This window comes from Acomys russatus, chromosome 31, assembly GCF_903995435.1.
Source record: "Acomys russatus chromosome 31, mAcoRus1.1, whole genome shotgun sequence".
NCBI classification, from domain to species: Eukaryota; Metazoa; Chordata; class Mammalia; order Rodentia; family Muridae; genus Acomys; species Acomys russatus.
The window spans coordinates 16,408,757-16,421,161 of NC_067167.1; the positions used below are offsets into that span (position 1 = coordinate 16,408,757).

Here is a 12,405-nt window from a genome sequence, read left to right on the forward strand (position 1 = left end):
CAGGAGCTCCTAGCCATGCATTTTAGCTGAATCCCTTAGCATCGTCTTAAGAGCCCTCTCATGGTGTTACAGGGCTCGCTCTCTCAAGCCAGGCTGCTGTTGCTTCTCTTCCGTTCACCTCCCAGGCAGGTCTGCCCTACATAGTCCCATCTCATCAACTTCCCAGAGTTGCTAGCCAGGGGATTTCCAGGAAGGATTTGGAGACAGAAAAGAAGGGGAAATGTTGAGGCAAAGATAAAGCATGTGAGGGAATACATTTGTGCTGTAGGCTGCCATGAAGGAGGGAGGCAGCGGGCACAGGCAGAAGACAGAGTGCTTTGGAGGCCAGGGAGAAGTATGAACCAGGAAGTGGATCCAAAGGCCTCTGGCCGGTGTTTCCATCATTTGGAGATGAGAAACATTTCTACTAAATGACAAGTAGAATTAGGTTGGGTCTCACCCTGCAGGTTTATATTGTTTGGCCAATCTCTGTCATATTGAGTACAGAACTGAGTGGCTTAAATACCATGGGGAAAAGCCAGGTTATACATGTCGGCAAGCAAGAGACAGGAGGCATCTCAGTGAGAGGATTTCCTCAGAGGACTATCAGCCTATATAAGGTAGAAAGCTACTGGGTTCACATACTGACCCAATCTTGAAGAATGTCCGACAGGGAAGTCCAGATATCCCGGCAGAGTTTTCCACATCAAATCTAAGCACACCATGGTTCTCAACTCTGAAAAAAAAAAAAAAATCAAATGCAAAAATAGTGACCTGTACCACTACAGAACAGTATATATATTTATTGTTTGTTTTTTGTTTTGTTTTTTCGAGACAGGGTTTCTCTGTGTAGACTTGACTGTCCTGGTCTCGCTTTGTAGACCAGGCTGGCCTCGAACTCACAGCGATCTGCCTGTCTCTGCCTCCCTAGTGCTGGGATTAAAGGCCTGTGCTACCACTGCAGGAGACATTGAACACCACAAAACAAACTCAATGGTATTTTTGTGGACTTTTTGTATCATTTTGCTTTGACTGGGCTTTTTTTTTTTTTTGTCTTACTGGTCTTTTGCTTGTTTTGTTTTTCATTTTTGTGGGGTTTCCTGTGGTTTATTTTTTATTTCTTTGTCATTGTTTTAAGGGGGGGTGGAGAACATGAAGTTAAGTGAGAGTAAGGAAGTGGGCAGGATCTGGGAGGAAATGGGGGGAGGAGAGACATGATCAAAATATATTGTACGGGGCGTGGTGGCGCACGCCTGTAATCCCAGCACTCGGGAGGCAGAGACAGGTTGATCGCTGTGAGTTCAAGGCCAGCCTGGTCTACAAAGCGAGTCTAAGACAGCCAACGCTACACAGAGAAACCCTGCCTCTAAAAACAACAAAACAAAATATATTGTATGAAAAAAAATTCAAATGGAAAAGAAAGCCAGGATACCCCAAGCCCAAATAATGGCAAACTGACAGGCATGGGCAATTGCTGGGGTGAAATTGATGAACTTACAACTAGGACCAGCTCTTAGCAAAGAGTGATGTCCCCCTGAATGACAGAATATCCCAAAACAACACGGTCTTAAACAAAGAAATGTATTTCTCTCCCTAACGCAATCTGAAGCAGTGTACAGAGAGGTTCCATGTCCTAGCAATGTGGCCCGATTTGAGCTCATGGCTTCTTTATCTCTGTCTCGGCACACAGTTCCAAGCTCTTGCTGTAATGTGCCTAAGTGCAACAAAGAAAGTGCAAGCAGTCATGTGCCCAGCTCAAAGCCAACCACTAGGGATGGAAAGAGATAGATTTCAGAGACAGCTAATGTGTGTGTGTGTGTACATACATACACACACATATATTTTGCTTGTTTGTTTGTTGAGACAGGGTTTCTGTGTTACCACTCTGGCTGTGCTCTGTAGTCCCGGCTGGCCTCAAACTCACGGAGATCCACCTGCCTCTGCCTCCCGAGTGCTGGGATTAAAGACAGAGCTCTGAGGTGAGACCAGTCTGGTCCAGCCAGGGCTACATAGTCAGATTTTGTATACCTGGGATTGTTCTTTCCCCTAATATGCTGTTTCAGCCCATGCCTCAGTTTCCTTGCCTCCTCCCTTTTCTCCATGTCTCAGCCCCACCCCTCTTCTCCCCAGACTCTAAGTAGCCTTGGCTGTCCTGGACTCACTTTGTAGACCAGGCTGTCCTTGAACTCATGGAGACCTGCCTGCCTCTGCCTCCCCAGTGCTGGGATTAAGGGTGTGTGCCACCACAGTACAGCTGATGTCTTTCAGGGCCATCTCGGTTGCTCTACCCTCCATTAATGTTACTTCTGTCCCTCCCCAAAGAGGAAACACTTGTCCCTCCAGAACTGCATGCATTGTGCTCCCTGGGCCCTGTCTGGAAGCTAAGCACTAGGCCTGAGCCCTGTCTGGAAGCTAAGCACTAGGCTGGATTAGACGGCAGGAGCATCTGGGAGTAGAGTGCACATTGGTCACTAGTTTGGATAGAGATGTACCATCCCCTTAGCTTTTTTCCAGGCCACCCAGAGTGGCACAGTGCACTTGATATCTGCAAATTACACTGAGTAATTGCAAAAAGTCTACCTGAAGCAAGAGGGGAAAATGAGAGAAGTCTTTCAAATCTTTTAGGGAAGGGGTAGAAGAGTTGACATTTCCTGTCTTTCAAAATATACAATGTTGGCAATATCAAGCTCCCTTTCCGGGAGTAGGCTGCTGTGCCCTGCTTTGTCGAATAACACAGGTTGTTTCTCCTTTTGCTGGTCTTTTTTTTTTTTTGGTTTTGTTTTTTTTTTTCAAGACAGGGTTTTTCTGTGTAACCTTGCCTATCCTGGACCCACTTTGTAGACCAGGCTGGCCTTGAAGTCACAGTGATCCGCCTGCCTGTGCCTCCTGAGTGCTGGGATTAAAGGCGTGCTCCATCACGCCCAGGCTTGGGTCTTCTTAAAAATTGTTTAAAAGTAAATTGCCAGGCATCTTTCAACTTTCTGCCGTTTTATAGCAGGCAAAGCTGAGCTAGATGGGCCATGGCTTTATCGCCACTATGGCCAGTGAACTTCTCATAATTTGTTTCCTAGATGTTAATGTTTTATTCCTGTTTAGCTATTTAGGACTTAGAAACATACGCGAGAATCAGAAAAATTGGCAAGAATCTGATCACTAATTTTACCGACAAAGAAAGCCAGTAAAAAAAAGAAAAAAATGTCAGGTGCCTCCCCGTCGGGGAATCGAACCCCGGTCTCCCGCGTGACAGGCGGGGATACTCACCACTATACTAACGAGGAACTGCACAGTCCAGGCCTTTCTGATGGACCTTTTATCTATCTTAGACCGCTCCGCCTTCAAGCCACGTATACCAATAGTTTTTGCATTTCGTGGTGCCATCATGGCTTCTATCGCAACCGAACAGAATTAAAATGAAAGCATTCCGTTAGCTGTCCCCACTCCACTCATCGTTTCCCTTCACCCACCCATAACCTGCCGCAGAAGCCCCTCGGGTCCCCCCTCGCACCGCCCCCAATCCCAGGCTGTCTAGCGCTAGCCTGCTCGCGCTGCACCATGGGAATGGTAGTTTCGTCCTGCCCTCCACCAAGCTCCTCAGAGGCTCGGAGCCTCTCTTTCCCGGCGTGCAGCGCGCCTTCTACTCTATGTGCTTCCCTCCGTTCTCGGGCACACCGTGAAAGTCTGGCGGTAGAGTGTCTGGGTGCTGGCTGACGTGCGGCGGATCCCTCAGAACCATGCCCGAGGTCGCGGATACTTGCTCCTTGGCTTCTCCAGCCTCGGTCTGCCGAACCCAGCATCTCCACCTGCGCTGCAGCGTCGACTTCGATCGCCGGGCGCTGACCGGGACCGCCGCGCTCACCGTCCAGTCTCAGGAGGATAATCTGCGCAGCCTGGTACGGGGGCGCCTGTGCAGCGCCGCTTCTCCGGGGTCGCTCTCCTCCCCGCACCTCGCCCCCGCCCGCCGCGAGCCCCGAGATCTCTAGCTCTCCCTGCATGGCCCCTCTTCGGGCTCCTACACCTCTCTGTCAGCTCCCACACTCATCCCTTCCTCGGCCCCACTTTCGCATCTGTACCCTTCTGCTTCACCCGCCACCTACGATGGTCTCCTCCCGCCGATCCCTCCCCTTTTCCTGGGTACATCCTAGCTCCCCCTCCGCGTCTCCCCATTCACCCACTCCTAAGATACTCTGTCCTCACCCCAACCCAGTTCCCAGCGCTTATACCCCGACACCCTGTGACCCCCCTTTTCCTTGGCCCACGTCCCAGAACCCCCATCCCCAGCTCCCAGATTATTCTAGCCCCTAATGCATCGTCCTTATTCCGCAACAGTCCCACCAAACTCTTATGTCCCACATCCTGTGTGGTTCAAACCCCTTAGGGTTCCTGCCCTTTCCACCCTGTTTCGAAGTTTCTAGTCTCTGCTCTCTAAGAGCAGATGCAACCCTTGCTCTTCAGGGGCCCTTCCTGCCATTGCTCTTATCTTTATTATAATCTTCTAATAGTTTAAAGACAGGTGGGACAGTCCAGCTTTCTAAGAAGGACCCAATACAGTTTTAAATAAGTGGTTCCAAGGAGCAAGCCATTATTTCACTTCTTATAAAGCATGTACTTCTATTAACTCTCTAACCATTTGAATAAAGATTTGTTTAGAATCATGAAATATTCAATGGTTTGATCTGTTCCACATAGTCAGTGTCTTATATTGTCGCTGATGGTATTAGGATCGAACCTTTTCCTTGCGGGGGGGAGGGGGAGGGGGAGCCCTAGAAGAGCATTTTAGAAATAAGAGGAACACGCAAGGATCCGTCGGCTATTTTCAACCTGCTAGCCAGACTGTTTTGCAGCGCTGTATGGTTATCTCTACCGAAGCACATCACCAAGCAACCAGGGCTGGAATTTAGGAGTGGAAATAAATTAATGGGGCCAGTAATTGGGCAAATTAGAAATGTAGATAAGAACAGTGTTTTTTGCCTCTTAAGAGTCTTTTGTTGTTGTTTGTTTGTTTGTTTGTAAACAGAGCACTTAACTCCTATATTGACCTGTAATTCCTGAAAATAGTGTAAGAAAGAAAAATGAAAGTCTTATGGATGAAGAAGGTAGTTATTTCCTTATAGACTGCACTTTGGCCTTGAAGTGCTCGCTATCTTTTATTGTAGAGGTAGCTTTGCGGTGGGGGGGGGGATGGGGGGGGGCAGAAGTTTAGTCTTTGGATTCATTTCCTTTTATCAAAGTGAATTTTGCTGCCTTATCACTGCTTCCTAGCCCCGTACACTGCCCTTTAAATCTGTAGAGATAGAAAGCTCTGCTTCTGCTCAGAAAGTAAGCAGGCTTTTTCAGGCTCAGGTTTTTAACAGAATGTCCCAGTCTTGAAACATAACTGTTATCTTCATGTTCTCCTAAGCTACAGGAGAGTAAGACTTTAAACTTTCACTTCTGGCTTGGCATTGCTGTTTAGTAAGGTGGCTGGAATGACAATGCTCCCGTTTTCTGCAAAAGAGGTTATTACAGTACAAAGTAACATCTGTTTGCAATTGTTTTGCTTGTTTATGACAGCAGCCTGAGATCAAATGCTTGCTACTATTTATATTTGTTTGGAGTTAACTTGTTTCTTTCCCTTAGTAGATGAGGGACTCCTTTCTTGACAGGGTTTCTCTATAGCTCAGATTGGCCTTATACTGAATATGTAGCCCAGGCTGGCACAGCCTGCGCAGTGCAGGGCAGGATGCTGAGCTTGGCAGTGCAAGAAAGGATGCTGAGCATGGTGGCGCACACCTTTAATCCCAGCACTTGGGAGGGAGAGGCAGGCGGATCTCTGTGAGTTCGAGGCCAGCCTGGTCTATAAAGAGAGTTCTAGAACAGCCAGGGCTATTACACAGAGAAACCCTGTCTGGAAAAACCAAAAGAAATTGTGATCCTTTTATCTCAAGCTCCTTAGTGCTGGGATTAAAGGCATGAGCCACAACTCCTGGCTTAGATTTAAGGTAAGAAGCTGTTGCACTGTGGGATGAAAAAAAAAAACATCTTTTCTGTGCCGTTCTTGGAGTCTGTAATAGTGGAGCTAATGGTCCCTCTAAGAGAACTAATTCCCACCTTTATAATATCCCTTTCTAGTCTTAGGTTACTTATATTGAACCTTCTACTCAGGTTTTGTAACGTCCTGGGATTTGTTTCTTATCTTAAAATTTTCAGTTTTGTTTAGATGTTCTTCAGTTAGTGGCTCCAAAGGTTTAGTGTCATGGTTAGCCACTAGGGACTGAAGGGGGCGAAACACTGAGCCTTTCTGCTACACAGACTCTGGGCTCCACTACATGCAATGGCTGAGTTGAAAAATCACGTCAAGATGGTGTGGGGGTTTGATTTTGGTTTTGTCCCATACAACCCTGTTTACTTGTTTGTTTGTTTTCTCAAAGCAGTCTATGAATAAGTCTAAAAAAAAAGAAATATAGTACAGAGCCATAAGCCTTTCTCTATTCAAACCTGCTTTTATTTAGTGGTGTTGCACATCTTTAGTCCCAGTATTCAAGAGGTAGAGGCAGATGGATCTCTTGAGTTCAAAGGCAGCCTGGTGTACAGAGTGAGTTCTAGGACAGCCAAACTACACAGAGAAACCCTGTCTCAAAACAAATAACAAAAAAACCCCAACATACGCAAAGACTGGCCATGTAGCTTTGTGGTACAGTGTTTGTCTAGTATGTATGACGCCTTGGATTTGATCCTTAGAACTAGGGAAAAAATAAAATAAAAAACATACAGGGAATGAATTTTCAAAGGAATCTAAAGGGAGAGTGTACACGTCAGAGCATGAAGGCAGGGCATGAGCTGGATCACACACACAAAGAAGCGTGCTGTGAAGTTGACGTGGAATTTCCCAGCAGCCTGTGCAGAGGGTGACATGACTTATGTACTTCCTAAGTACTGGGATTACGGGCAAGGATCAATCACCACACCCGGTGTTTGTGGTGCTGGGGATGGAACCCAGCATCTTACATCATGGTAGAAGAGCCAAAACGAGCCACTTCCCCCAACCTCCTGTGACTCTCTGAGCCCATTAGCCTGAGGGAGGCCACTAGGGAGTGGCTGTTTCTAGGCATTCTGACTTCCAGTCCTTTTCTAGGCTTGTCAGGGACAGGGAGGCGGAAAGCTCTGGAAGGTAGAGAGACGGGACATACAGAGTTCTAATTACAGAGTTAGGACTGACGGTGGTGGTGGACGGAAAGAAAATAATGCGTAAAGACAGTGTAAAGAAAGAAACTTTCTTGACTCCAGGACTGGGAAGTGATGCCAGTTTTGTGGACTGTGACAGACATTGGCACCTTAAGGACTTGTAGTAAAAGGATGTGGGTGTCAGAGTAGGGAGCTGGCACCGCGGTGGGTCAGCTTTAGAAGCCTAGTGACTGTGAGGTGGTACTGCGTGGGATGTTAGCCAGGCAGTTACAGGCGTCCAGATAACACCATGGGCAAAGGATGCAACTGGCAGAGACTAGTAGAGCAGGGTGTGGTGGCATTTCCCTGGACTCCCAGTGTGCACAGCGGGAGTGCTGACACGGGAAGATTGAGAGTTCAAGGCTAGTCTGGCCTACCAGATGAGACCCCTATCTCAAAAAGCAAACGAAAGGAGTCTGGCACAATCTGACTGACTTTGTGGGCAAGAGCGAGAGGGTAAAGAATATTGCAGGAAGCCGGGCGTGGTGGGACACGCCTTTAATCCCAGCACTCAGGAGGCAGAGGCAGGGGGATCACTGAATTCTTGGACAGCTTGGTCTACAAATCGAGTCCAGGACTACCAGGGCTACAAGAGAAGCCCTGTCTCAAAAACAAAACAAAACTACAGCAACAAAATCAAAGTAAAACAAAAACAGCAACAAACCAATACTGCAAGAAAAATCAAAGGGCCAAGGCTCACGTTGGGGTGCACCTGTATTCAAGAATTGAACAGAAGAGAGGCAGAAGTGGGAAACAAGAGAACCATTTTCACAGAGAGTCAGAATCCAGGGTGGCATTTCTGCTAAGTGGCCAAGCCCGCAAGAGCTAGAGTAGACAGAGGTCAAGTTCCTAGAAAAGATCCTGTGGACCAAGGAGACTTCCCTTCCAGTAGCCAAGGTGCTACAAGTCAGTGAAGAGGAGGAGCCAAGTCACCAATGGGACAGTGGAAGCAGCCATCTTAGATCGCCCTTGGTTTTAAAAAATGAAGGAAGGAAAACAGAGCAGTTACCAGTTGGAAGGACAGGGTCTTCTAAGTACTGCCACAGGCTTGTTTAGGCTGTTGAGAAACGGCTTGGTGGTGTAGGAAGCTTAAAAGTTCTGGAAAAGAGCTTCGTTGGAGATGGTGAAAGCAACTGGTTTCCGGGGAGATTGCTGGGATGGGAACTCAGATTGGCTGTTGTTGCTGCTGCTGCTGCTGCTGCTGTTGCTCAAGGCAACCACCCTGAGCTGGCCACGGTATGTAAGTGCATGTGGTCGCTCAGCCTTCTGCAGGCTCAGCTGCGCAGGGTTGCTTTCCAAGCTTGACTTTGTTTAGCTACTTAACAATAGTTGTGCACGGCCTGCCTAGGGAGTGCCAACGTTTTGTATATCGTAGGAGCCAGGCTGTGTGTTTTCTGAGAAAGACTATATAGAGTTAAATTGAATCAGAGTGGGGGGGGGGGGAGTTTAAATCATAGGTGAACGTTTTTGTAACAGAGTAGTTAACATTAAACAGAATTAGGAGCATTTTAACTTAAGTTTGGGTTTTATTCAGAGTCCAAATGTGTTTGAGTGTCCCGGAATTAATTATATATGCAAGTCCTAAGACTCTAAAATTTTCAGGCTGCTTAGAGTTGAGAAATAAGGGTCCTTCACTACTGTTGACCCCCTGTTTTAGTTTAGTTTCTTTCTATTGCTTTGATAAAAGCAAGAGATATAAGGGAAGGTGGGTTTGTTTGGTTTATAATTTCAAGTTAAAGTCCATCTTACTGGGAAGTGTAGACAGAGATTTGAAGCAGAAGTCACAGCCACAGTGAAGAGCAGAGAGAATAAATGCTCACTTGTGCTCAGCCCAATGACGCCGCCCACGGTGGACATCTCTTCCCACCGCCATTAATACAATTAAGATACGCCTGCCACAGACACTCATCCATAGGCCAAACTAATCCAGACAGTGCCTCACTGAGAGTCTTCTTCCTAGGTGACTCTCAGTTGTGTTAAACTGACAGTTAAATCTGTCATGTGCCTTTAATTCTTAGTTTTACTCTCTATAAGTCTCTAGTTTTATACTCACTGTTGTGAATTTATATCTAGTATCTGGTTTGTTTGTTTGTTTGTTTTTCCTAACTGTAAAATTATTCTTATTTAATTTGATTTTAGACTTTGGATACAAAAGACCTTACAATAGAAAAAGTGGTGATCAATGGACAGGAAGTCAAATACACCCTTGGAGAAAGACAAGGTTACAAAGGGTCACCGATGGAGATCTCTCTGCCCATCGCCCTGAGCAAGTAAGGATGCTGTCCTCTTTTCATGAATGAATAATGGCAAAATAAATTTTAAAATAATTCAGACACGGCCTAGTGGTGGTGATGCACACTTTTAATCCCAGCACTCGGGAGGCAGAGGCAGGTGGATTATTGTCAGTTTGAGGCCAGCCTGGTCTACAGAGTGAGTCCAGCACAGCCAAGGCTGTGTTTCTTTTTGTTTGTCTTGTTTTCATCTCGTCTATCACAGAAAGACACTTAGAAAATCATTAAGTATGAATTACTTTGAGAAAGAGATTTTTTTTTGGTAAGATTTATTTATTTATTATTATGTATACAGGTTGCATGTACACCTGCAGGCCAGAAGACAGCATTAGATCACATTATAGATGGTTGTGAGCCACCATGTGGTTGCTGGGAATTGAACTCAGGACCTCTGGAGGAGCAGTCAGTGCTCTTAACCTCTGAGCCGTCTCTCCAGCCCAAGAAAGAGGTTTTTAAAACTCAGATTCCACAGCTTTAAAAATCACTATGCGTTTCTTTGTCTTGATGTGACTTACCATGTCATAGAGCAGCGCTGGTCTGTGTCATGTGCTGGCACCCACCACGGAGGTAGAGTGATGAAATTGAATCTTCCAGGGGCCTAGAGAGATGGCTCAGAGGTTAAGGGCACTGACTGCTCCTCCAGAGGTTCTGAGTTCAATTCCCAGCAACCACATGGTGGCTCACAACCGTCTGATGCCTTCTTCTGGCCGGCAGGTGTAAATGCAGGCAGAGCGCTGTATACCTAATAAATAATAAATAAATCTTAAAAACCTTCCACATCCCCATCTTCACAGAAGACAAACCACTCAGCAGCTAGTTATTATCCCATCGTGTGTTCATTGGTACAACAGAGTGAGAAGAAACCACAGGTTGACTGACGTTCAGGTAGCAAAGGGTCAGATTTACATAAGCCACTTTGTCTCTAAGCCAGTTACGTTACTCCCCGTGTGTGCTCTGAATCCAAATTCTGCGAGGTGCAATTATGCTCTATTAATATTGGCATTCGTTTCACGCAGAAACCAAGAGGTTGTTATAGAGATTTCCTTTGAGACGTCTCCCAAGTCCTCTGCTCTTCAGTGGCTCACTCCTGAACAGACTTCGGGGAAGCAGCACCCGTACCTCTTCAGCCAGTGCCAGGTAAGAGGTGCGCAGAGACCGGGTTCCCACCCGGCACACGCAACACATGCTTTTTGTTCATAGTATATAAAACAATGTATATTCTTACTTATATCTTGCTAATAATACTGTTTTGTTGTTCTTGTTGCTGTTTAAGTCAGATTTCTTTGCTTTGGAAACAACCTATCTAAATTGAAGTATTTAGGGCTTCTTTGTACTTCCTGGGCACCTAGAGGACATCCTACGCTTGGGGGTTGGGGGGTAGGGTGGGGATGGCTGGATGGATGGCCCTAAAAATGTAAGGAAAATTTAATAAACAAAAGTCAGGTGTGCTAGTTGCAGAAAGGCTAGCAGTAAAAAATAGGACCCTGGAAGACTGAATTCCTGATTGTAAAATATGTAAAGTATGCTTTTAAAATGACATGATTTCAAATACCTTTACTTTCCGTTTTAAAGCTAGAGTTACAGTACAGTCAGAGATAGTCTGTTACAAGGATAAATACAAAGCTTTTCTAAAGAGACCTAATTGTCTTAGTGATCAATCACTTAAGATGAAAGGAAACGCCTCATTAAACATTCCATTTCCAGACATCAGGTCAAGTATTTTGCATGTTTAGTTGTCTTAATAACCCTGTCGTGTTAAGCTCAGATTCAATTTAAAGTGTGCAAAGTAACAAAGCATGATTAAACATATTTACTTTGTATGACACTGCTTGATGTATCTTTTTAATCTGGAAGAGGACTGGGGCTCTAGCTTACTTGAAACCTTGGGTTGGGTCCCCAGTACCAAACAAGCTAGCTGTGGCCTTGTGTGTGTGTGTGTGTGTGTGTGTGTGTGTGTGTGTGTGTGTGTGTGTGTTTTCCCAGCTTCATAAGTGTGTAGAGGCAGAAGGATCGGAGTACAAGGTTATCCTTGGTTCCATAGCTAATTGAAGGCCAGCTTGGGCTACATGAGACCCTGTCTCAAACAGACAAAACACACACACACACACACACACACACACACACACACACACACACACACACACACACCAGCAACCACCAAAAAAACCCCACAGGAAAAAAGATTTGAAAAAGATAAAAAAATTTTAGACAAGATTATACAAATTATGTACCCTGTATCGTTTCATAATAGCTGATTTTCAGTCAGTATTTCTAATAGAATGTCTGTAACATAAAGTTAACAAGAAGTGTAAAACGTATAAATCCCAAGAATGTGAATTTTAAGTTCTTTGTTCCAGGTTTTCACTGGCAGTGTTGTTTAAAGTACAGGAAGCAGATTTCAGATAGCTTAAGTCTCCATTGCAGTTGCCTAGGACCAGGCAGATGTGGCTTTGAGTGATGCTTTCAGCTGTTGCCCATGGATATTTCTTTACGCAAATTTGATTTACTCAGTGAAATGCATATAAAAATCTGTAGTGTTGCCAGGCCACCTGTCCACAGCCTGGTGAGAAAGCTCAGGCAGTGTGCTCTGGGAACCTGGTTCAGGAGAAAGAAACAGTTAATTTGTCTGGTTGTACTTCATCCCCCAAATTATATATATTTTAAAGATTTATTCATTTTTATCATATGTGTATGAGTATTTTACCTGCACCTATGTCTGTGAACCACATGTGCGCAGTGCCCAAGGAGGCCCGATGAGAGTGTTGGGTCCCCTGGAACTAGTTACAGACAGCTGTTAGTTGAGACATGGGTGCTGACAACTTAACCCAGGTCCTCTGCAAGAGCAACAAGTGCAGCTGTTTTGGTGGGGGTAAGGCGTGGCAGGGGGGTAGTGGTGGTTTCAAGACAGGGTTCTCTGTGTACCCCTCCCTGGCAG

General features: G+C 45.7%; 1 protein-coding gene and 1 non-coding gene across 3 annotated transcripts in view; one reads left to right on the top strand and one right to left on the bottom strand.

The window, feature by feature from the left end:
• Positions 1-3,185: 3,185 nt before the first annotated feature.
• Trnad-guc (transfer RNA aspartic acid (anticodon GUC)) lies at positions 3,186-3,257 on the bottom strand. The gene has a single exon. It is a non-coding gene; the product is annotated as a tRNA-Asp (tRNA).
• A 355-nt stretch (positions 3,258-3,612) lies between these two features.
• Lta4h (leukotriene A4 hydrolase) overlaps positions 3,613-12,405 on the top strand; it is a 34,738-nt gene continuing 25,945 nt past the window's right edge. For both annotated transcript variants that reach the window (XM_051172805.1, XM_051172806.1), the window contains exons 1-3: positions 3,613-3,869; positions 9,319-9,449; positions 10,487-10,607. In XM_051172805.1, coding sequence (XP_051028762.1) covers positions 3,711-3,869; positions 9,319-9,449; positions 10,487-10,607 — 411 coding nt within the window. In that variant the 5' untranslated portion in view covers positions 3,613-3,710. The remainder of the gene's footprint in view (positions 3,870-9,318; positions 9,450-10,486; positions 10,608-12,405) is intronic.